The 23,923-nt window shown below is 39.3% G+C and overlaps 1 protein-coding gene across 3 annotated transcripts in view; it reads right to left on the bottom strand.

Moving 5' to 3' along the window:
• The window catches only part of SLC2A9 (solute carrier family 2 member 9), a 313,753-nt gene that overhangs the window by 121,564 nt on the left and 168,266 nt on the right, over positions 1-23,923 (bottom strand). For all 3 annotated transcript variants that reach the window (XM_036763747.1, XM_036763748.1, XM_036763745.1), the window contains one exon: positions 22,446-22,556. In XM_036763747.1, the coding sequence (XP_036619642.1) occupies positions 22,446-22,556 (111 nt within the window). The remainder of the gene's footprint in view (positions 1-22,445; positions 22,557-23,923) is intronic.

The raw sequence follows: 23,923 nt of genomic DNA, 5'->3' as shown, positions 1-23,923 counted from the left end.
CTTATGTATGGTTTAGCCGATTCAGGTTCATTTGAATTTGACACTACTGCTTTAGATCAATAACTCAGCATTCCTCTATTCAGAATTTACCCTCCATCAGGCAGTATGCAGGGTCTTGGGGGAAATTCAAAAGCAAGACATAGCTCTGACTCCTCTGTAATTAGCTTCATTTACTTACCTTGGTAGTGTACTTTCTAGGGATGTACACATTGATAATGAGGTTCATGCACTCATTGCCAGAGCTAGCTCAGTGTTTGGGAGGCTCCAAAGGAAAGTGTGGGAGAGAGGAAGTATTAGACTGACTACCAAACTGAAGATCTACAGAGCCGTTGTGCTAACCTCATTATTGTATGCCTGTGAAACCTGGACAGTCTACCAACGTCATGCCAGGATACTAAATAGCTTCCATTTGAATTGTCTTAGGATGATTCTGAAGATCACCTGGCAGGATAAGGTACCAGACACTGAGGTTCTTTCTCGAGCTAAACTGCCAAGCATTCAAACTCTGCTTCAGAGAGCGCAACTCTGACAGGCTGGCCACATTGTTTGAATGCAAAACATATGCTTGCCAAAAAGACTATTTTATAGAGAACTCACACTCACATAGTAGTCAGAAGAAGTGACACAAGGATACTCTCAAGGACTCTCTTAAGAACTTTGGAACTGATTGTGTGACATGGGAGACACTGGCACAGGACCGCTCAGCATGGCATGCCCACATCAGAGAAGGCGCTGTGCTCTATAAGCAAAGCAGAAATGAAACAGCTCAAAGCAAACACAGGATGCACATATTTGGAGAATCCACCCCAAATGTTCACATAGACTATTTGTGCCCGACCTGTGGTAGAACATTCTGAGCTTGTATTGGTCTGAACAGCTACAGTTGGACACATTGAAACTCGACTCTAGCATAGTGATGTCATTTTGGTCCTCTTTGAGAACAAAGGACAACAACTACCAACCAATTTGCTTCATAAAAAAACAAAGAACACTGCAGAAATGCATGGCCATAATTTATCTCTAAGTAAATTTACACAAACTTCTATTTCATTTTGTGCGATTGCTTATTGGCTTGGAAGTGACTCTTTTCAGCAACTGGTAACCAGTAATCCATGCCTAATTCCTTACAAATTCTGAATGAGTGGATTCTGAATTAATAAGCCTTTATTATGTTGCCATTAATCCTCAAAATCTTTCAACAGTTTAACATGGAAAGAGATTATTAACAACCATTCTCCTCACTCTCAGGAAGGACACAGGGCCAGCGTAAACATGTTCCAGACATCAGTGGGCTGGAGAAATGTTCCTCATCCTTCTCCACTTCTGCTTCTAAGACAGTCACAGAGCTGTCGCTGAGAGCTTCCCATTTTAGCCAACTAGTCTTATGAACTACATGCAAAGTGCCGTCATTTCTATACTCCAGGAGTATTGCAAGCATACTCTCCTATTTTGCTGATGGAGAAAAGGCAATAATATGCTCTTTGGGCTTTAATGGACAAATTGTTGGATTTTGTTCAAGTCTATGCTTAAGTTCACACTTTAGTCTCTTTAGTTTGCTTGATGAATAAAAATAATATCCTTTATGACTGAGCGTTCAATAAGTTGATTTAAAAATCATTTAAGAATTTAAAATAATTTTTAAAAATTCCCTAGGTGTATACTCTCATGAAATATGCTATGTAGTCTATGAGTAGGTCCCTGCTGAGGGACTGTCTGACAGGTGACTATGTCAGAGAAAGATGGAATAATGTCCCAGGCTTTTCTTTACATTCCATCCTTAGCCATGATCACATTCCATGCAATCTAAGCTCTGTGGGCCTATGTGCTGCTGAAGAGTAAAGAAGGAAGGAAAGAAGAAGGAAAAGTAGGAAGGGAGAAAGGAAGAAAGGAAGGGAGGGAGGAAAGAAGGAAGGAAGAAAAGAAGAAAGGAAAGGAGGAAGGAGAAGGAAAGAAGGAAGGGAAGGAGAAAGAGAGGAAAAGAGAGATCAAGAGAGAAAGAAAGAAGGAAGAAAAAAGGAAAGAGAAAAAGAAAAGAAAGAAACAGGAAATAAAGGAAGAAGGAAAGAAAGAAAAAAGAAGGAAAAAAAAGAAAGAAAAGATAGAAAGGAAGGAAGGAAGAAAAGGAAGGAAGGAAAGAGGATTAATTTTTATACTACTTTATCTAGGCCATACAATTTAATACTGAATCTTCTAGTATGTGAGAGTTAGTTTAATGGAAACAACAATGAACAGTCAGAAAACCTGAGTTAACTTCCTAGTTCTGATACCTCCTAGCTGTAAATACAAAGGACAGGAATGAAGTCTTATACAAGAACATTTCTCTTGTCTAGAAGGGACAGAACAGTAGTTAGACTCAGTTACTGAGGAAGTAGTAAAAAAAAAAAAGTCCTCTGAATAGTCAATGTAGATGGCACAATGTTCATGAATTTCAACGAAAAGTCCAGTATCTCTAATTATAGTATCATTTGTAAAGCACTTTAAAGTTCCCAAAGGACTTTGCAAATACTATCTCATTTTCTTAGCTCACAACAACCACGGTGAGGAGACTGAGGCAGACAGATTAAATGACTTGTCCAGGGTCACACGACAGGATAGGCATCTGACCCAGTATTTCATCTCAGGTCTTTCTTACTTTCCAAGGCAGCTAGGTGGCCCAGCAGATATCGTGCCTGTCCTGGAGTCAGGAAGACCTGAGTTCAAATGTGACCTTAGATACTTACTGTGTGACCCTGGGCAAGTCACTTAACCCCATTTGCCTCAGTTTCCTCACCTATAAAATGAGCTGAAGGAGAAAATGACAAGCCATGCCAGTATCTTTTGCCAAGAAAATCCCAAATGGGGTCTTGAAGAGGCTGAAACAGCTGACACAACTAAACAATAACTTTCTCACTCCAGGTCCAATACTAAAGCTACGGTGCCACCTAGTTTATTGATTGCTAATAATGTTGATCCTGAATCAGAAATAAAAGATTATATTAAATAAGAACATGGGGAAGGTTCAGAGGATGCTGTGAGGTTTAGCAACTGTGTACCTGAGGCTGCAGGGTCATACCTCCAAGCTCCTTACTCTCCAAGTACTCTCCGAGGCATCAGGAAGTAGCCTGAGTGTCAGTGTTAGGAAGCAGCCTGGCTAGCGGGAAGCAAAGAACCTAATCCGAGAGCTTGGGAGTTCACAAGTACAGAATGGGAAGAATGATTCCCTAGTATTGGGGAGTGAGATGTCATCAATGGAGCTTGAAGAAAGAGAGTGAGTGAATGGAGGGGGGAATGAATGTATAAGATGGTGAACGGCAGGGCAAAAGTAGAGGAAGGGGGTCTTCAATTATTCATTGAGCATGGTTTGAAAAGGATTGTGAGCGGGAATCTAGGTCACTGCCCCACGTCCTTCCACTATACAGCATTTCATGCCCCCAGGAGAGAGCCTGGAGGGGGATCAGACCTGGTATCCCCCCACTGATCTGAAACATCTTTCTGAGATCTTCCCGGTCTGTTTTTAGAAGAGAGCTCTGGGCCCGGGACAAATCAGGGTGAACAAGGATGTGGAACATATGGAACTAAGACAGGAAGCATGTAACATATTTGGAAAAGATTATCATAAAAATAACACACAAATTCAGTTAGTAAGATTCAGTTATCTGAAAAATTCAGTTCGAAGGAAGAGCTTAGTCACTAGCTAGATGAGGTGTGCTTGTGTCTGTCCTCATCTCTCTTTCCTCTGAACTGTGACGAACAGTTTGTCGCTTAGAGCACAGTTTTCGAGCTATAAGGAGATTTAGAGATGATCAAATCTAATATTCTTCATATTCCAGGTATAAAAAGTAAGGCTCTAAGAGAAGTGACTGGCTCAGGGGTTCCAATGAATCAACAAATATTTACTAAGCCCTTATTATGTTCCAAGTGCTCGTGAAAGCGAGCCTGTCCCTGCCTCCAAGTAGCTTACAGTCTCCTACAGGATACAACACATATTCAGAAGTAGTAGTCAGGAAAAGGAACTTTGATCTAGACAGTTTATGGAGATTGCAAATGGAGACATGGGGGCCTCATTCACTAACAATGCTGTTATTGATTATTCTCTCCTAAAAAAGGGAATGGGGGTGATGGAGATATCATGCGTGTGGCAACAGGGCAGATGGAAGGGTCCCCATGCTGGCTAAGCCCCGATGGCCTACTGGACTGTGTGAAGTATGGGCCGGTGAAGTATAGAGGGCTGAAGTAAAGACTGACTGATGGGCCAGTTTATCTCTGAGGTCTCCATATCTCAGATATTTGTTGATTTAAAAACAGTGAACTATCTGAAGGTTGAAATCCTTCCCATTCCATTCTTCAGATAAAAGTTCTTTTAGTCCTTCCCCCCCTTCTTCATCTTTCAAACCATATTAGAAGGATCTTCCCATTTTCTCTTCCTCTCTGGTTATAAAAGAAAGGCAGGAAACAAACATTCATTAAGTGTCTACTATGTGCCAGGATACTGGCACATCAATATATATTTTAAAATTTTTAACATTTCATTTCTTCCCAATTCACATGAAAACAATTTTTAACCTTTGTTTTTTTTTAACAATTTTGAATTCTGAATTCTCCTCCCCTCTCACTGAGGAGGCAAGCAATTTGATAAAGGTCATACATGTGTAGTCATGCAAAACCTATTTCCATAATAGTACATAAATATTTGCAAAGCAAAAAGCAACGGCTTTTCAAATACCTTGTTTGATTGTCACAACAACCCTGGGAAGTAGGCACTGCTATTTCCATTTTGCATCTGAGAATACTTCAACAGACAGAGGTTAAGTGCCTTGCCTGGGGTCACACAGCTAGTAAGTGACGGAGGGCGGATTTGAATTCAGGTCTTCCTAACTCTAGGCCCAGCATTCTACCTAGTGTAACTGTACCACCTAGCTGCCTGGTGGCCAAAAGAGGACTTTCTCTTCCTCGAGGGCTTTGCTCTTCATCCTCTTTCGTCTCCACTCCCCAGGTGGTGCCACTGATCATCTCTCTTTTACATATCTCCAGTTCTTCTCTCTCCATGGGCTCCATTCCACGGCTACAAAGCATCTTCTCTCCCATCCTCAAAACAGTCTTTCCTTTGCCCTTTTGCCCAATCCAGCCACTATCTCGTATCTCTCCTGACCCCGAGTACCAAACAAAGCAAAAAGAAACACAAAGAAACAAACAAAAACCTGCCTACCCCCAAGGCCTCCATTCTCTTACTCTCCCTCCATTCCTCGTGACCCCAGACTCATAATGGACTGTTGGCTCTGCTTTTGGAAGGGACCTTAGAGATCATCTTAGCTCCGTCGGACCAAGATGATGAGTGGATTTCATTCAAGCACTCTGACACCAACTACAAAGCCTATCCCAATAGACTGCACCACAGAAGCAGTGTGACATAGCGGATAAGACATGGGATTGGAGTCTGGAATTCCAAAGGATTCCACCTTTGACAGTTAATAGCCGTGTGACTCTAGGCAGATCACATAACCTCTCTGAGTCTCGGTTTCCTCATGAGTAAAGGAGCGAGTTGGACTGGAATGCCTCTGAGTTCTAAACCTGGGATCCTGGTTTACGGTCCCACCTCTATTCCTGGAGGTCGCTAGGTGGTGCGGTGGGTAAGGGGTTAGGCCTGGTCTGAGATACCGGGTATCTGGGTAAGGCGCTTCTTTCTGTCTCAGTTTCCTCAAGAATAACAGCACCTACCTCGCGGGATTGTTGTGAGGATCGACTGAGATAATGTTTATAAAGTGTTTTACAATAGTGCTTGGCACACAGCAGATGCTTAATAAATGATTAATCTCTTCCCTTCTCCCCACCCAATGCCCTATTAAAGATTACAAGTGACTTATTCATCAAACCCGTTCATCTTTCAGGCCTGGTGCTTCTTGGCTGATGGGGCATCATGACACAATGGAAAGAACAGTGGCTTTGGAGTTTGAGGACCTGGGTTCAAATCTTGCTTCTATTGCTTATTGCCTATATGCCCCTTCGGCATAAGACTTAATCTCCTTGGCCTTAGTTGCCTCATCTATAAAATGAGGCCTCTGAGGTCCATTCCAGATACATCTATGATCCTTTAATTTCTCTGCAGTGTCAGATGCTATTGCCTTCCCTCCCCTGTTGCATACTGTCTCCCTCCTGGGGGCTTCAGAGACCCCCTCCCTCTTCTCCTTCTGTCAGTAACAGCACTACCACCCTCTCAGAAGCCCATGTTATATTAGCTTCATCTCTAGGATTCAAGAGTTTATCAGGCTCCGTGGTATTATTTGCCCAAGAAAAGGAGTGAATTTTAGATGTCAATAATTAATGCGCCTTCCTTTAAACCCTCTGAGAACATTCACATTTTCTCCTCATTTTAAGCACTTTCGTGCCAGATTCAACCTAAGGTTATATGTGCCATCTATATTCACTTTGCAAAGTCTAGTTAGAAGTGAAATACCTTTCAAGTCTGTTAAACCTTTTATTCTTGAGGGCATCAAATACATGCAGCAGAAACTTTCATCATAGGGACACATTTGTGAATGAGAATTACTGATGATGAATTCTTCTTGTTTCTTAGAAGCAAACAGTATGCTATACTCTTCATATGTTTATTTTATGTTTATAAATATATCTTTATTTGTTTATATATAATTTATCTTTATTTTATATATTTATAGTATATATAACATACACAATAAATTATATATATATATATTATAGATATTACATATATACATGCATATATATTATATACACATGCGTGTATATAATATATATGCATATATTATATACATATGATTATTTTTATTTTACTTTCTATTTGTAATAAAGTCTTAGACCTAAAAGAGTCTTTCAAGGGCACCAAGTCAAACACCCTCATTTTACAGCTAAGAAACTGAAGCTCATAAAGGACCCAAATCCTTTCCTGACCTCCAGTCTCAAATCTCTGTTTACTTGACATCTTTTTTTGTTTGTTTCTTTTTTAAACTTTTTTTGGAGGGGGGAAGGCAGGGCAATTTGGGGTTAAGTGACTTGCCCAAGGTCACACAGCTAGTAAGTGTGTCAAGTGTCGGAGGCTGGATTTGAACTCAGGTCCTCCTGACTGCAGGGCTGGTGCTCTATTCACTGCACCACCTAGCTGCCCCACTTGACACCTCAAACTGGATATCTCATAGACATCTGAAACTCAGCACTTCCAAAACTAATCTCTTTATCTCCTCATCACCTCTGAAAAAAATTCCAGCCTTCCTAACTTCGCTATTACTGTTGACATCACTACCATCCTCTCCATCATTCAGCCTCACAAACTAAGCATTATCCTCCTTCCCACACTTTCATCCTCCCCATATTCAATCTGTTGTCAAGTTGTATTGACGGTTCCTTTGTAACATCTTTACAACAATAGCCTCCGCTTGGTCTCCCTGCTTCAAGTCTCTCCCCTCTATAGCCCATACTCTATTCAAACGGTCAGAGTGATTTTCCTAACCATGTCCTTCTCTTACTCAAGAAACCTCAGTGGTTCCCCATCATCTCCTAGATCATACATCAGGTACTCTGGTGTTCAAAGCCATTCGTAGCCTGTCCCCCTCCCACCCTCCCACTCTTCTTTGGTGACTTCAGCTGGCCATCTTCTGAGAGTGTGGAAAGCATTGGCTTTCTCCCATGCCTGTAACTCTTTCTCCTCCCTCACCTCCTCCCCTTGCCCTCCATGGCTTCATTCAAGTCCCAACTAAATCCTACCTTTGGCAAGAAGCCTTATCTGGTCCCCCTTAATGCTAGCGCCTACTTCTGATATTACTTCCAATTTACCCTGCACATATCTTCTTTGTACATAGTTATTTGCAAGTTGTCTCCCTCATTAGAATGTAAGCTCCTAAGGGAAGGGACTGTTTTGCCTTTCTTTGAATTCCCACTGCTTGGCACAGTACATGGCACATACTAAATACTTAAGAAATGCTTGTTTTCTTTATTTGGAGAGGTAATAGCATCACAGATTTAGAATTAGGAAGAGACTTCATACAGCATCTTGTCTGCTCACTCATTTTTTTTCGATGAGGAAACTGAGGCTCAGAGAACATACGTGACTTACTTGCCTGTCATTACGCTGGCATAAAGTAGCAGATTTGATAGTGCGAGCTTTGAACGTGGGGCCTCAGACTGCAGAACCAACGCTCAGACTCCTGCAGCACAGAGCCTTGATTTCTTTTCTATTTCTTAAGGCTTCCATCACACCGTAAGACTAGATGCTATATCCTTGGCAAGACAGAATGAAATTTAACAAAAGTTCATTTTGTTTTGACTGAATGCTACATGAACAGATTCAATTTGCAAAACCAGCTGTTTTTGCAAGAAGTCAATTATTTAAAGCTGCCAAAGTAATGAATGATGATGTCCTGAATGAAAATTGCGTATGGATAAAATTAACAATGCCCTTTCCGTTTTTAATTGTATTAAACCTCGAAGCCATTTTAATGGGCTGTCAAAATCATTGCAGAAATAAGTTTGTGACAAAAGAAACCCAAAAAAATGTTTTTTGGTCGGCAGTCACTGCATGGAGATGGTTTGTGGTTGGTGATGCTTTTTCATTTGTTATAAACCCAGTAAAAATGGATTCCTCCACTGAAGTCTGACTTTGAATGCTTCATCAGAGTGTGGAGGTGACCCTGGGTTATTGACTCCTATCCAAGAAAAGCATAAGCTTATATAGCTCCTACACCAAGCTGCACAAGCTTCAGGTACTCATCCAGAAAGGACAAAAGGAGACAAGCATTTATTAAGCACCTACTGTATAACAGGCATTGTGCTGAGTGCTTCACAAGTTTTATGTCATTTGATTCTCACAACAACCCTGAGAGGTAAATGCTATCATTTTCCTCATTTCACAATTGAGGAAACTGAGACAAACCGAGGTTAAGTGACTTGCTTAGGGTCACACAGCTAAGAAATTTCTGAGCTCATTAGATTGTAAACTCCTTGAGGTCAGGGACTGTCTTTTGCCTCTTTTTGTATCCCCAGCTCTTAGCACAGTACCTGGTACAAAGCAGGTACCCTAATAAATGTTTATTGATTGATTTAGGCCAGATTTGAACTCAGGTCTTCCTGAGTTCAAGCCTAATGCTCTATCCACTGTTCTACCTACATGCCTTGCTTCTAGGGATGGACTAATTGTCATTTAAAGGCGGGAAAAACCATGTAAGTTTATAAAGATTCATCACTTTGTTGGATTTTTTAGCCACAGATTCAAGGTCACCTATTAGCTTTGTATAAGGGCTGTGATCCACATTGCTGAGGGGAGCCCCCACCTGTATAGGTGACATTTTAAATCCTTGATTTATTAAAACAAGAAGTAATGATTTTACTGTTTGCCACAGAATCATAGCTCTAGTTCAGAGGTTCTTAACCTGGGGTTCTAGAGTTTGAAAAAATGGACAGCTTCCTTTCAATATAATTGGTTTTCTTTTTAATCCTGTGTGTTTAATTTTTTGCATGTTATCACCTTATTCAGAGGAGTCCCTAAGCTTTACCAGATTGTACAAGGGACCCCTGTTCTTCAGCTGGAAGAGATCTGAAAAGCCACTTAGTCTATCCTGATTTGTCATTTTAGGAAACTGAGGCCTGAGAGCTTATGGGATTTGTTCCAGGTCACTCACACAGCAGGGGGTAGAGCCAGGCTTTCAGGTCAATTCACTTGCAGTGCATCTGCAAGAGCCTGAGTGCTTTGAAGGAGCACTTTCCAGTGACTTTCCTGATCCTGTAATTATATTTGGAGTTTTATTTCTTTTCAAATAAACTCAGACTCTGGGAAACTTGATTACGATGGAAATATAAAAACTGGTGTCTTGCTGCTTTTGTGTTTTCAGAGAGTCATAGATTTAAGGAAGGAATAGTCTGTAGTGATCCCTCTCGTTAGATGAATGAGGAAGACGAAAAAGAGGCTTTAGAGGTCGTTTTGTCTATATCCCCAGTTTGAAGATAAAGGAACCTAAGAGGCAAAGTAATTTTCCCAAGATTAACCGGGAGTCCCAAATCTGGGATGCAAACCCAGACTGGATTCTAGGACTCCAAATACAGGACTGTTTCCATGACTACATCATATTGCCTTCCTTTATTTTGAAAATAGCTGTAGCACTTCACTGTGTATAAAATGCTTTCTTCATAATAACGCTCTCAGTAAGTACCAATAATCTTATTCTAATTTTACAAATGGGGGCAGCTAGGTGTCACAGTGGACAGAGTACTGGACCTGAAGTCAGGAAGACTCATCTTCCTGAGTTCAAATCCAGCCTCAGATACTTACTAGCTGTGTGACCCTGGGCACTTAACCCTATTTACCTCAGTTTCCTCATCGCTAACATGAACTGGAGAAGTCAATGGCAAACCACTCCAGTGTATTTGCCAAAAATTGGGTCACAAAGAGTTGAACAGGATTGAAATGACACAAAACAACAACTAAACTACAGGTGTCCGTGACTGGAAGTCAAAGATGGAAACAAAGTTTTGCTATATGCCAAAATATTAATAGCAACACTCATTGAGGTAGTAAAGAACTACAAAGTGAGTACACATTGATTAACAAGTAGCTGAAAAAACTTAGTTTATAAACATAATGAAATATTAGAGTGCAGTAAGAAATGAATTCGTAGAAAAAAGAGAAAAGTTGTATGAAATGACACAGAACAAAATAAATAGAACCAAGAGGACGATTAACATAATTATATTGACAATGTAAGTTAAAATATCATTTTTAAAAAGTTCAACTTTGTGTAGAGGGGCAAAAAAACCCACAATAAAGCCTTAGAGATAATGGAACTCATGACAGGGAGGAAAGGGACTTCCCTATTGTCCTCTGCTCTGATCAGATGATAGTTGAGATGGCAAGTCTAGTTCTGGGCATCTTATTGTAAGAAAGAAATCGATAATCTTCAATGTGTCCAGAAGAGGGCAACCAGGAGGGTGAGGGGTTTAACTGTACAGTATGTCATGTGAAGATTGCCTGAAGGAACTAGGGATGTGTAACTTTGAAAGAAAAGTCAGTGAGTTAACAAATATATATTAAGCATCTACTATGTGCCATGCACTGGAGTAAGTGCTGGAGATGCGAAGAAAGGCAAAAACAATTGTCTTCGAAGAGTAGAAATCTAATAGGGGAGACAATACACAAACAGCTCCATACAAACACAATGCAGAAAGAATAAATTGGAGATACTCTCAGAGGAAAAGCACTAACATTAAGGAAAACTGGGAAAGGCTTTTTGAGAAGGTAGGATTTTAGCTGAGACTTGAAGGAAGCCAGGAGGTAGAGGTGAATATGGGGTCTCTTCCATGGAGGACAATCAGTGAAAATGCACAGACTTAAAAAATGGATTGTCTTCTGAGTGGGACAGCTAGGTGGCCAGGGTGACTGGATCACAGAGTATGTGGAGGGAAGTCAGGGGTAACAAGATTGGAAAGGTCAGAAAGGTCTAGGTTTTAAAGGGTTTTAAAAGCCAAAGAGAGGATTCTGTATTTGTTACTGGAGGCAATAGGGAGCCACTGGGATTTATTGAATGGGAGAGTGATGCAGCTTTAAGAGAAGAATTAGGGATGAAACAGGATCGAAGATTTTGAGCTAAAGAGGTCCTTAGGGATCATCTAGCCCAACAATCTTGTTTTCCAGAGGAAGAAACTGAGACCCAGAGAACTAAAGTAATTTGTACAAAGTCACATGGGAAGAGCTAGGATTTGAACTCAATTCTTCCAAATTCAGTGCTCTTTCCAGTATACCATGCTCAGGTTTAAAACTACAGCTTCTGTCTTCAAATTCCATCTTATTTCTACTACGTCAGTCTGCATATGCGATCAAACCACTGGGCTCTGAAGACTGGAAATGTCCTTCCCTATATGATAAAACTCAAGCCAATATTGGAAATGGCTCCACTTCCCTCTTGCTTACTCAGATGTTTTGTATGCTAAACTCTCATCAGTGTTCTGAATGTTCCCCAAGTATCTTTTAGAGTGAAAGTTAATGAAACGGGAAACATTAGACGCTCCCAGCAACATAATTCAGGTGCCCCCAAACACAAAGTAGTTTCCTTTGGTAGCCTCAAGAAACCCATCAATCCTTGGCAGCGAGCCTTTCTCTGCCTAAAGCAGACTTAACGGGAAACAGCAACACAAAGACAAGCCCAGATAAAATTGTCTCTAATTCTTTTAAGCCAGAAATTGATCCTTAAAGTCAACTCTTTCCTTCCATAAGACTCTAGACAGAGATTGCACATTTTCATCATTGCTTCCAATAAAAATGAGCGAGTGAATGAATGAATATACTTTTTCAAAAAATGAAGTCCTTATTTGCAAAATATGGTGCTAAATACTAGAGATACCAAGAGAAAATCAAGACAATGCCTGATCCCAAGGAGCTCACATTCTAATAGGAGAAGATACGTGCAGTAGATATCAGCTACAAGCCAGACAGAAATGTTCCATGGTCTGTAGGGTGCAGTTGAGAAGGAAAATCTCTAATGTTAATTCCACTAACAAAATCATATCTATTTAGGATGTTAACCCATTGGACAATCATATTAAGTACTTTGGTGGTGATGATTTTCTCAGCTCACATTAATAAATCTCCTTAATTCCAATAATCCTCTGAAGTAGAAGTGTGAAAGTATTATCACGTCCCTTTGACAGATGAGAAAACTGAGGATGAGAAAGATTAAGTGATTTGTTCAAGATCCCATAGCTAGTAAATAGTAGAATTGGCAAGAGAACTCAGGGCTCTCAGTAAACTGCTATTTCCATTATGACATATTTCCCTATCTCCCCACCCCCCCGCCAATCAGGAGTCCAGTTGGATGCCTTTTCTACAGAAACTCGTATTGATGGAGGGCAAAGAGCAGAAATTAATGAATCCTCTACAATAGGTTAATGCAGCATTCTCAACAAATAGTACGTGGCCCAGCACTCCAAGACAGTCTATCTGACATTTCATTTCAAAGGACTGGGAGATCACATACGTTTGGCTGAGGATCCTCTCTTATCATCGAGGACACCAGGAGTCCTAAATGTCACTGCAATTTTCTCCCTTTGATTACAATCTCAGAAGGGAATACCCTTTCTAGCAGTTGTTTTCACACTGAGGAGGGATATAATAGCGAGCCCTGACAGAAGACATGGTGATGCTATGGAAAGGGGAAGGGATTGGGAATTAGAAGTCCTGCTGCTCCTTGGCTCATTACCTCGTGCAGATTATTTTATCTCACTCGACTCCATTTCCCCATCTTTAAAAAAAGAAGTTTGACTTTGTAGACACTTTTTAATACAAACATAGGATTTAAGAGAAACATAAATAGGCAAACATGACTGAAAAATCATAAGGTAATAAACAAGGCTAAATTCCTTCCATTCTAATATGGGGAGATGATAGCCTATCCCTTCATAACTCTGTCATCATTAAGGATCATAAATGGAGTCTAATTAGACAGTAGGCCTGGGAGTGGTTCTGTTATGTTTTGACGAAAGAAGAAGGGAAAGGGAGAGGAAGAGGAACACAATGGTTAGGGAGAAGGGAGAGGGAAGAAGGGGGAAATGATCATGGATACATAGGATATTCAAATAGAAGTTTGTATACAAGCTGTGTGACCCTGGGCAAGTCCCCTAAGCCTGTTTGCCTCAGTTTCCTCATCTGTAAAATGAGCTGGAGAAGGAAATGGCAAACCACTCCATTATCTTTGCCAAGAAAACCCCAAAAAGGGGTCATAAAGAGTTGGACATGACTGAAACAATTGAACAACATACATGTCTTAAAACAGAGGTTTTGTTTTATTTTCTTTCTCAAATTGTAGGGTGTTGAGTAGAGGTGGGAGGAAGAGAAACTGAATCCTTCTAAAAGAACCCACCAAAGTTTAACTAAAAAAAAATAACCCATGAAATAAAAGAGAGGTTTGTGCTAAATGACTTCTAATCCTTTCTCCTCTACCATCCTCTGTTCTGTATTCTAAGGTTGTTTCCAACACTAACATCCTTTGTTACAAGTTCTAAGACTGTCAGAGAATCAGAGCTAGGATAACCTTAAAGAGCCAGTCCAGCCCTCTCACTTTTACAGATAAGGAAACTGAGTACAAGACAGTGGAAGTAACTTGCTGAAGACAGGACAGCTGATTGTCTATATTCTTTGTTAAAGTTTTAAGGTCCTTTAGTGTTTTAAATTCTAATGAAGGTCTTTTTCAGCTCTAACAGCCCATGTTTTATGATTTCAGGTGTCTTCTAGCTCTAAAAGTCTATGGTTCTGTCTTGCCCTAACAGTGATGATTTCTAAATTGAAATCTTCTTCTACCTTAAATTTAAAAGTTTGTAAGAGATTGCAGAGAATTTACAACTTGGCCAGGCTATTTTAAAACATATTCTGTGATGGTATAGTGCTGAAATATATTTCAAAATGAAAAACCTTTTTTTTTCTTGCTGTGAAAGTCTGTAGCACTGAACCATAAGAGGAAAGCTAATCTCCTTCAGCATTTTTATGATATATGTTGGAGGGGAAATTGTCTACACCTCATAAGGACCCAGGTGATCAAATCAAGTTTCCAATTTTGAAAACAAAATACAAAATACAATGTGGAGCCTCTGCCTCTGCTCCCTGGCAGGACCAGTCATTCACCTACAATCAAAATGAATTGTGCTCTCAATCAAGGTCACAAAAGGTCTCGCTCTGATTTTGTGTCTTTTTCTCTTTTCTTCTGAAACTCTTTGTTCTGTGTTTCTAATTTTGGCCACTGAAAGCCCTTCTAAAAAGAGCTAATCTCTTCTAAGTCCATTTTTAGTAGTGCTGATTTTTCTCTCTAACTCCTTCCTGTCTCTTCTGCTTTCCACTTATGTGTCTTTCTGTAAGTGGGTAAACCTCCCTGGGTCTCATTCCCCTCATCTTTAAAGATGGGAGGTTGGGCCAGTGGCTCCTCAGCTTTGATGTTAGGAATCTTCTCTTCCTCTCTCCAACTCCATCTCATTTTTCACCTTACTCTCCAATAGCAATTAGGCTTTCCATAGTGTTTTCACATTAATTCTCTCATTCGGCCCTCACAACAACCCTGGGAAGTAAACAGGGCAGGTGCTGTTCTCTCCATTTAACAGATGAAAGAAACGAGGCTAAAATAAACTAAGTTTTGAACCCTGGTTCTGACAATTTGTTGTTGCTGTTCAGTCTCAACCGACTCTTCATGACCCTGTGGACCACAGCACACCAGTACCAACCACACAGTTTTCTCAGCAAAGATACTAGGATCATTTGCCATTTCCTTCTCCAATGGTTTAGGGCAAACAGAGGTGAAATAACTTGCCCAGGGTCACACAGCTAATTAATGTCTGAGGCTGGATTTGCACTCAGATCTTCCTGATTCCAGACCCAGCCCTCTATCCACTAGGCAATTACTATCTATCAAGATCATTCTGTCTCTCTAGGTCTCTGTTTTCTAGCTTGTAAAATGAAGTCAATAAAACTTGCCTTTCACAGGCAGCCTTGAGCAGCATTTCTCTAATCACCATTTTCATTTTCAGATGCAGTCTCTTTTTAAATCCCCCACCCTTGACTCCATCACTAGAATGGCCAGGGCACTCCTGAGCCTGCATATTCTGAGGGGCTCCGTAGGAGGAACACAAGAGCTGCCTTTTGTAAACCTGAAGGCGCCAGATGAAAAGGAAGCATCACCGTGGGAAGAACAGGGACTAAAATTCATCAGCTTTTCTGATTTCTAATGCAATGTTTTCTAATCCACCATACCACTCATCTTCCATACCCTGGAGTTATTTCTGAAAGATCCTAGGTGTTAGAGAGACAAACTGCTGGATGACTTGACTAGTTTGAGTCTAGGGAACCATCTAATCATCCTCGTCATCCTCACTATCATCACCAGCATTTTCATTGTTGTGAATACTAGTATTATTATCATTGTTGCTAACAATCAAGGTTGTTGAGTTGAGGAAATAGACTCTAATGGAGAGACCCTGGAACACATCCATGAACAAATATGATCTAAGGTGGAATATAATGGGGGAACAAACAAAAGATACAAGGGGAGTAAGTGAAGAAAATCTGAGTAGGAGAAAGTGCTTTCAGTTGGGAGGGCAGGGGGAAGATCTGGGAAGGCATTACAGCAGAAGTGCCACTGGCGCTGAGCCTTCAAGTAACGGAAAGATTTCAAAAGGCAGGAATAACATGGGCTCAAGATCCCACTCCCCAACTTCATCCAACAAGCTACTTTACCCCCTTAGAGACTCAGCTTCATCATCTGGAAAATGATAAGAATAATACACCACATTTCCTTACGTAGTGGTCATGAGTATAAATGGAGTAATGCAAGGAATTATTATCCTAGCAACTGGCATCATGTATATCTGATAGCAGGAAAAGTTATTGGTTCAGCCCGTCCTATTTCACCCAAGTATGTTGGTGTCTACACCGTATGGAATGGGTAAGAAATATGAAAAGTCTTGGTCACCAAACCTTTCTTTTAGCATTACCCTAACAATCAAGGAAGGATATCTATCTATCTATCTATCTATCTATCTTTCTATCTATCTGTCTGTCTATCTACTATCTATCTATCACCTATCTCTATCTATCATCTATCATTTTTTTCCCTTTTTTTAAACATACCTGGACTATTTCTTTGTTTACCTCCTTCACTCTCTCGCATAATCTGCCTCCCACTTGAATCAACATGTTGAAGAAGACTGGATTTGGAATCAGAGGAAGCAGATTCAGACCTTGACTCTATCACTTACTCCCTGTGTAGTAGAAAGCACATCACTGCCTCTTTGGGCCTCATTTCCTGATAGGTAATAGAAAAAAAGTTGGACTAGATAAGGAGTTCTTCATCTGGGGTCCATGGATCCCCTAGGGTTTATTGGATAGATCTCAGGGGGTCCATGAACTTGGATGGGAAAAAATTATTTTCACTAAACTTTGGTTTCCTTTGAAATCCTATGTATTTTATATGATGCATTTTAAAAACATTATTCTGAGGAGTCTACAGGCTTCATCAGACTGCCAAAAGGGTCCATTACATAAAAATAGGTTAAGAACCCATGTATCAGATGACCCCTAAGGTTCCTTTAAATGCTAAATCACATTATATGATGACGTCTCTCTATCAAAGGATATCCCATGACTTTGTGAACTTTGAGAAGATCACTGAATCCAAGCTTCTCGTTATACCTATGTGAACACTGAGGTCAGAAAGAGACCTGAATGGTCTTTGATCACTTTGGTAATGCTTTAACCGATCTGTCCAGCTTTCATTTCTCCATTCTCCAGACCAGAACCATTGTTAAGCTTGTTGCTCCAGTGGTGCCAATTGTGTTTGCTCTTCAGTTTGTCTTGACAGCACTAATTTCCCCAAGGACACTGCTGGTTTCCTAGGGAGTCTTTTTCTGCTGCCTTTATTGGGTTGTTATACTTATATATACATTCCTGTTCTTCAAATTTAATCACCAGATCCTCTAGAATGAAGGTATTTATATGCCAAGGCAAGGAAGTCGCAGTAGTTTCTTTTTTCCCTGAAGGATCCTTCTATTCTTTTAGATGGTAAACAGTGATCTCTTAGCCACATATAGTCTGAATCTCCTGTTACCCTGAAATTCCTATAAGGCCTCATGTGATACTTTTTGGACAAAATCAGCACCCAACAAACAATTCTAGCTTACTGAATTTCATGCCCGACTACATCCTATGAAGATCTTCTGTTTGATGAGAATAGAATCTAGAACTGAATCCACCTCCTCATTTTACACATTCTGAAATGAAGGCACAGGAAAGTCTCAAAAGACTTGCCCATTTAAGAACTGGAAACTATAATAAGAATGTATATATACAGCCTATATCAGATTACCTGCCATCTTGTGGATGGAAGAGGGAAGGGAGGGGGAGAAAATTTAGAACTCAAAATCCTATGGAAATGAATGTTGAAAACTAAAAATAAATAAATTAATCAATTTTAAAAAGAACTGGAAACTAAAAGGGTGTCCATCAATTAGGGAACAGAAGAACAAATTACAGTGTATGTATTCATTGTAAGAAATGATGAAAGGGATAGTTTCAGAAACAACTTAAGAAGACTTATATGTACTGATGCAGAGGGCAAGGAGCAGAACTAGGAGAACAATTTATCCTAGAAAAACATTGTAAATATAAACCACCTTAAAGTACTTAAGCACTCTGATTAATGCAATGACAAATAGTGATTTCAGAAGGTAGCAGATTTTCACAAAGTCATCAAGAATGTTACCCACCAAGAATATTACCAGAAAGGTGATGGGCTAAAGGTAAAGAATAAGACACATTTTTTGACATAGCTATATAGGAATTTTGTTTTGTTTGATTATATTTTTATTACAAGGATTTTGTTTTTCCTTTTTTTTTCAGTGGGTGAGGAGGTACGAGAAAGGGAAAATTAATGCTTGCTAATTGAAAAAAATAAAATTAGTGTTGTATACATGGTAAAAAAAAGTGTACTTGCCCAAGCTCACATAAATAGTAAAAGGGATGACAAAGACTTTCTCTCTGAGGTTCTTGGATAAGCCCAATACTGGTAAAGCATGTCAGCCTTTTTCTCATGTTCCATGTTGGGTAGCAGAAAGTTAACAAGTAAAACAGATCCCAAGCCTTGGGCAGTGGGCCAGAAGGCATATTTAGGAGAGATAAATGGAAGTTATAAAGAGGCAAATATTGTCTTGTTTTAAGGGGAAAAAATCCTAACAATTAGAGCTACCCAAAAGTATGTTTCCTCAGGAGGTTATTGGTTCCCCCATACAAGAGTACTTCAATAAAAACTAAATGGAAAACATTTAGGTATGTTATAAAGAAGATTTATTTCCCCCATACATTGGTTGGGCTAGCTGGCCATTGAATTCCCTTGTAACTCTGAAATTCTGTAAATATGAAAGAGATAAAGAAGAATCACAAGAAGTTGAAATCAGGAATTGGGAAAGCAGAGCATGTTTGCATGAAACTTGACTGAGAGGCTTACTTGGGATCACAGCTAATAAATATCAGAGTAAGGATTTGAAACCAGATCATTTGATTCCATGACACTGACTTTTTGCACTATACCATGTTCTCTCTTGTGTATTTGGCTGTATCTTGAATCATTCTCTATTTCTTTTGTATCTTATTGTTTAATTCAGAGGTTCTTAACCCTTTTTGTGTAATGGACTCCTTTGGTAGTCTGGTAAAGCCTATTGGCTCTTTCCCAAAGAATACTTTATAATGCATATAATAATAAGAATATATATAAAGGAAATCAACTATATTATCTTTATCAAAATATCAAAATAAATAAGTTCATGGACTCCCTATTGAGAACCTTTTAGTGCTTTGCAGGTTATGTATAACTTGTTAGACATGAAATCTGATGGTTTTCTTAAAACTCTCATTCACCTTAATCTTTCTGAAGCAGTTAATACTGCTGTAAAACTGAACAGAAGAGATCCTAACTTGGAGTTAGAATGCAACTAGAGTAAGTAAGGAGGGTCTTCTCTGAATTGAATACAATTTGATTTGGTAGCATTCTAATTTTAATTGCTTAACCCATTTTTTAAAAAGTTTGCACACAGAGAGAGATGTATGCCATCTCTTCTACCTCCAGAATTCTGGGACTTGCACATCCTCACCTTGAGTGGAAAGTATGGGTAGCAGAGAAGGGTAGGTCATTTGGATAGTCACACTGAAGTTTGGGAACTGGTTGATATGCTGTCACAGGACTCCATCACTTAGAACCTTCCTACAGCTTAGCAGGAAGTGGCCTGGTACTAGAGTTGGAGTCAGGGGAACCAAGTTCATATCTTAACACTGACATTGACTAACTGTGTGATGATGGAACCTATCTAACTTCTCTGAGACTCAAGATTCCTATCTACAAAATGGAGCTAATATCTATTTGTACTCTCTGCCTCATGTTGGGAAAGGACTTTGCAAACCTTAGAATGCTATAAGACATTATTATAACTGCTATTATCAGTTAGTATAAGGATGACTTATTGACCCCCCAAATTAAAGTAACACATACTGTGATATTTAGTGATTTCATTGCAAAGGTGGGCGTAGGGACTGTAGCACATATGTATGTGTATGTGTGTGTGTGTGCGCCCGTGCGCGAGCACACGTTGTTGTTGTTTGTTCATTTTTGAATAGGACCAATGACATCACAAGATGAATGTCTTGACTTCTGGATTAAATTTAAGTGAGGCATATTTGCACAAAGTCATCAGCCTCACTCTCTCTTACAGTCATTGAAGTCCAGTGGCAAGACAAAAATCAAGACAACTGGCCCAGGATTTCACTTTTGTTTGTGAGGTCCTTGAGTGTGACAACTGAAGCTAACTTCTGTCTAGCTCAGGAGTTCTCACACTCCAAGGGAGCACAAGAAGCTTGTCAAAGGTTATGGGGACTATTTGATAAATACCTATCTTACATTAGTATAGATTCTAAAATGAGTAGCATTCATAGGGAAAAAATTCATTTGGAGAAAATATGGTGAAGGATGGTAGCTGGGTAAAAAATAGAGAGAACACTGCAGAGCATCTGAAAATTTTGAGACAATCAGAGAAATAAATAAATAATCATTCCTAATAATTTGACTGAAATCAAATGAATGAGATTGGAATATGACATTCAAGTCATAATGAGTTAGAAAACATCAACAAAGACCTAGGGAATGCTAATCTATCTCCGCAATAACCAGACACTCCTAATTGATTTCCAATCAACGAAATTACAAAAAGTTTGGTGTACCCTTGGAGAAGTCTGTCCCTTTCTTATGAAACATAATCACCAAACCTTCATTCTACTGATAACTTTTATCTGTAAACCAGGACTCTCAGTTCAATTCTCAATCAAAGCCAGAAGGAGAAAAAACGAAAAGGAGGTAGAAAAATGAAATGTCAATATCTCTTTAAAAACTGTATTGAATTGTATAATGATCAACTCTGAATGACTTAGCTATACAGAGATCCAAGAAAATTCTAGAGGACCTATGGTAGAAAATGCTATCCACCTCCAGAGAAAGAACTGATAGAATCTGAGTGCAGATTGAAGCAAGCTGGTTTTTTTCCCCTCTTTTCATTTTTCTTGGGTTTTTTTGTCTGTTTTCTTTCACAACATGACTAATATGGAAATATGTTTTGCATGACTGCATGTGTATAATCTTTATCTCAAATTGCTTGCTTTCTCAATGCAGGGAGAAGAGAGAGAGGGCGGGAGAGAATTTGGAACTCAAAGTTGTGAAAAATGCAAGTTTGGATTGCTTTACTTGTAATTAGGAAAAAATAAAATATTAAAACAAAAAACTATATTGAAAGTAAAGCTATGGGTTGGAAAGAAACAGAATCATTGGGCTCACTAATTTTTTGACTATATTCAGATAAACATTTAACAACCTTATGACATTGGGAAAATGTTAGTTTCAGATAAAGTTTTCTTTATAAAAACAATCTCTAACTTCTTATGGGCCTGTGAATGGTAACCTCTTATTTTGAATAAGGGATACAGGAAGGCTAATTGAAAGCCAGTTGGGTATGGAGGATTGAAAATATTTGGGAACCCCTAGCTTAGCTCTATTAAAGCCAGCTGAATGTAACAGGGGATTGAATGCAGGCAGGGAGGCCATTTAAGTGTATGTTGCAATACCCCAGATAAGAAATAATGAGCAAGCCAACAAGTGTGGCAAGGATAGGGAGGGAAGGAAGTGAAGGTAAGACACATGGCAGAGCAGGGGTTCTTAACCTGGGATCCAAAGGGTCCATTGGTAGATTCAGGGAGTCCATGAATTTGGATGGGAAAATACTCATTTATTTTCACTAATTTCAAAGTGAAATTTAGTATTTCCTTTAGTTATAAATTCAGGCAATGAATCATTTTGAAAAAGGGTTCATAGGCTTCACCAGATTGCCAAAGCAGTGAAACAGAAAAGGTTAAGACCCCTCTCCTGTAGAGGTAGAACAGATATAACCTGGCAACTGACTGAATGTGGAGTGAGATGGAAGAAGCCCAGATGACTCTGAGGTTTTGTTTCAGGGTGATTAAGAGAATTATGTAAGAAAAGTCTCTCCAAAATGGACAAAAGTTGATTTGGCATATACTCAATATCCCAGCACTTGTCTAACTTGCATATGGTTTATACCGAGATAAGAGAGGTAGGTGGAGAAAAACAGTAAGAGAAACAGAAAAAAAACTGTGGAATTTATCAATAGGAAGAATCCATTAGGCTCTACAATGATACAAAGTATATTATTTTCCCAGAATGAAGACAAATGATAGAAAAACTGTTCTTGTCTGTTCTAAGGAAAATCTTAGAAATCTTCTAAAATGCAAGGTCTCTTCAGTTTGAAAAGGGCATCTTGACAGAATACAGTATTTTTTTCTTTATATGTTCTGAGAAAAACTTGCTTTGTTGCACTCTGTAGGACTGTTTTTCATTACATAGCTGTGGCCAGCAACTACTTACCGAAAATACGGAAGCCAAAATCTCAATGCCACCAGTACTCAGGGTTATATACGGAATCCTCTCTGTAGATATCCCAGCAGTAGAAAAGATATTGTTTGTGTAGAACCAAATCTATATCAAAAAAGAAAATAGGGATTTGTGTAAGAGGTATTTTCAATGTTAAATCCAAGCACAGTAGCATCTCCTAGAAGTCACAAGCCTGACCCACAGTTGTATGGTAGAAACATCCCTGCAGTAGATATCAAGAGACATGTGTATTCTATTCCTGACTCTGCTGTGTGACCGTGAACAACTCATTCCTCTTCAATTTGCTCATATGTAAAATGAAGGGGATTGGATTGGCTTATCTCTAAGATCCCTTTCAGGCCCAAGGCTCTGTGATTCTACACTGCATTCCATGCCAATTGACTATAAAAAATGTTAGATGTAAACCTGCATTTTCCTGACCTCAGTTTCAAAATCTATCTTTTGAGCATCATTGGACATTGCTTCCTCTCCTAGGGTCTGCAATCAAATCAAACTAGCCTAACTTCTCTCACAACAAAAAAACAAACAAAAAAAATCCCACTTCATCTCTTATCTCCACACCTTTGTGCTAGACTTTCCTCATGTCTGGAATCCACATCCTTTCTACTTTTATGTCAGAGTCACTCTCTTCCTTTAATATGCATCCCAAACCCTGTATTCTGCATAAAACCTTTCCTGATTCCTCTCCTAACTACTAGTGATATCCATCCCAATAATTTATATTTAAATTATATATAATGTGCACCTGTGTGTATACATACATAAATACACATACAATATATACATGTATATGTACTGTATGTATATATAATTTATTAACATATTTGTGCTTTACATATTTTTATATGCCTTTGTTGTTTCACCCATTAGAAAGTAAGCTCATTGTGAGATAGAGATTGTTTCATTCTTTGTGTTTATATCTCCAGTGCCCAGCACAGTGCCTGGCCCATAGTAGGCATTTAATTAATACTTGTCAATTGATTGAAATAAACTTGGAATCACGGATTAAAGAGTATCTTTGACTCCCGTACTCCCATCTTCTCCCCCTGCCACTATAGCAACTCCTATCCTTTAGAAGGTCTTCTGTCCAAAGATGTGCTCTCACCTGTGCATCTGAACTTTCTCCTCATCAGGAATATCCTCTCCCCAAAACTAATCAAACAGCTTTATTTTAACATATTCCGACATCTTAATCCTTCATACAATATGGTACATGTTCAATAAATAGTTATTGAATGATTGATTGAATGAGTGGTTTAGAGGGAAAAAAAGAATGAAAGAACAGATAAAGCCTTCCTAGATTGTTCGGTGAATAAATGGCTGTTTCCCTCTAACTCAGTCTCTCTCAGGTTGTACTTAAGAAATGTCTTTCCAGGTCAGAACTACACTTCATCTACCCAAACATTCTGCCTCTAGAACCAAGAGGCAGCCTGGTATATTGGATGGTTGGC

This window comes from Trichosurus vulpecula, chromosome 6, assembly GCF_011100635.1.
Source record: "Trichosurus vulpecula isolate mTriVul1 chromosome 6, mTriVul1.pri, whole genome shotgun sequence".
In the NCBI taxonomy this organism is placed as follows: Eukaryota; Metazoa; Chordata; class Mammalia; order Diprotodontia; family Phalangeridae; genus Trichosurus; species Trichosurus vulpecula.
This window is presented reverse-complemented; position numbering and strand designations above follow the sequence as displayed.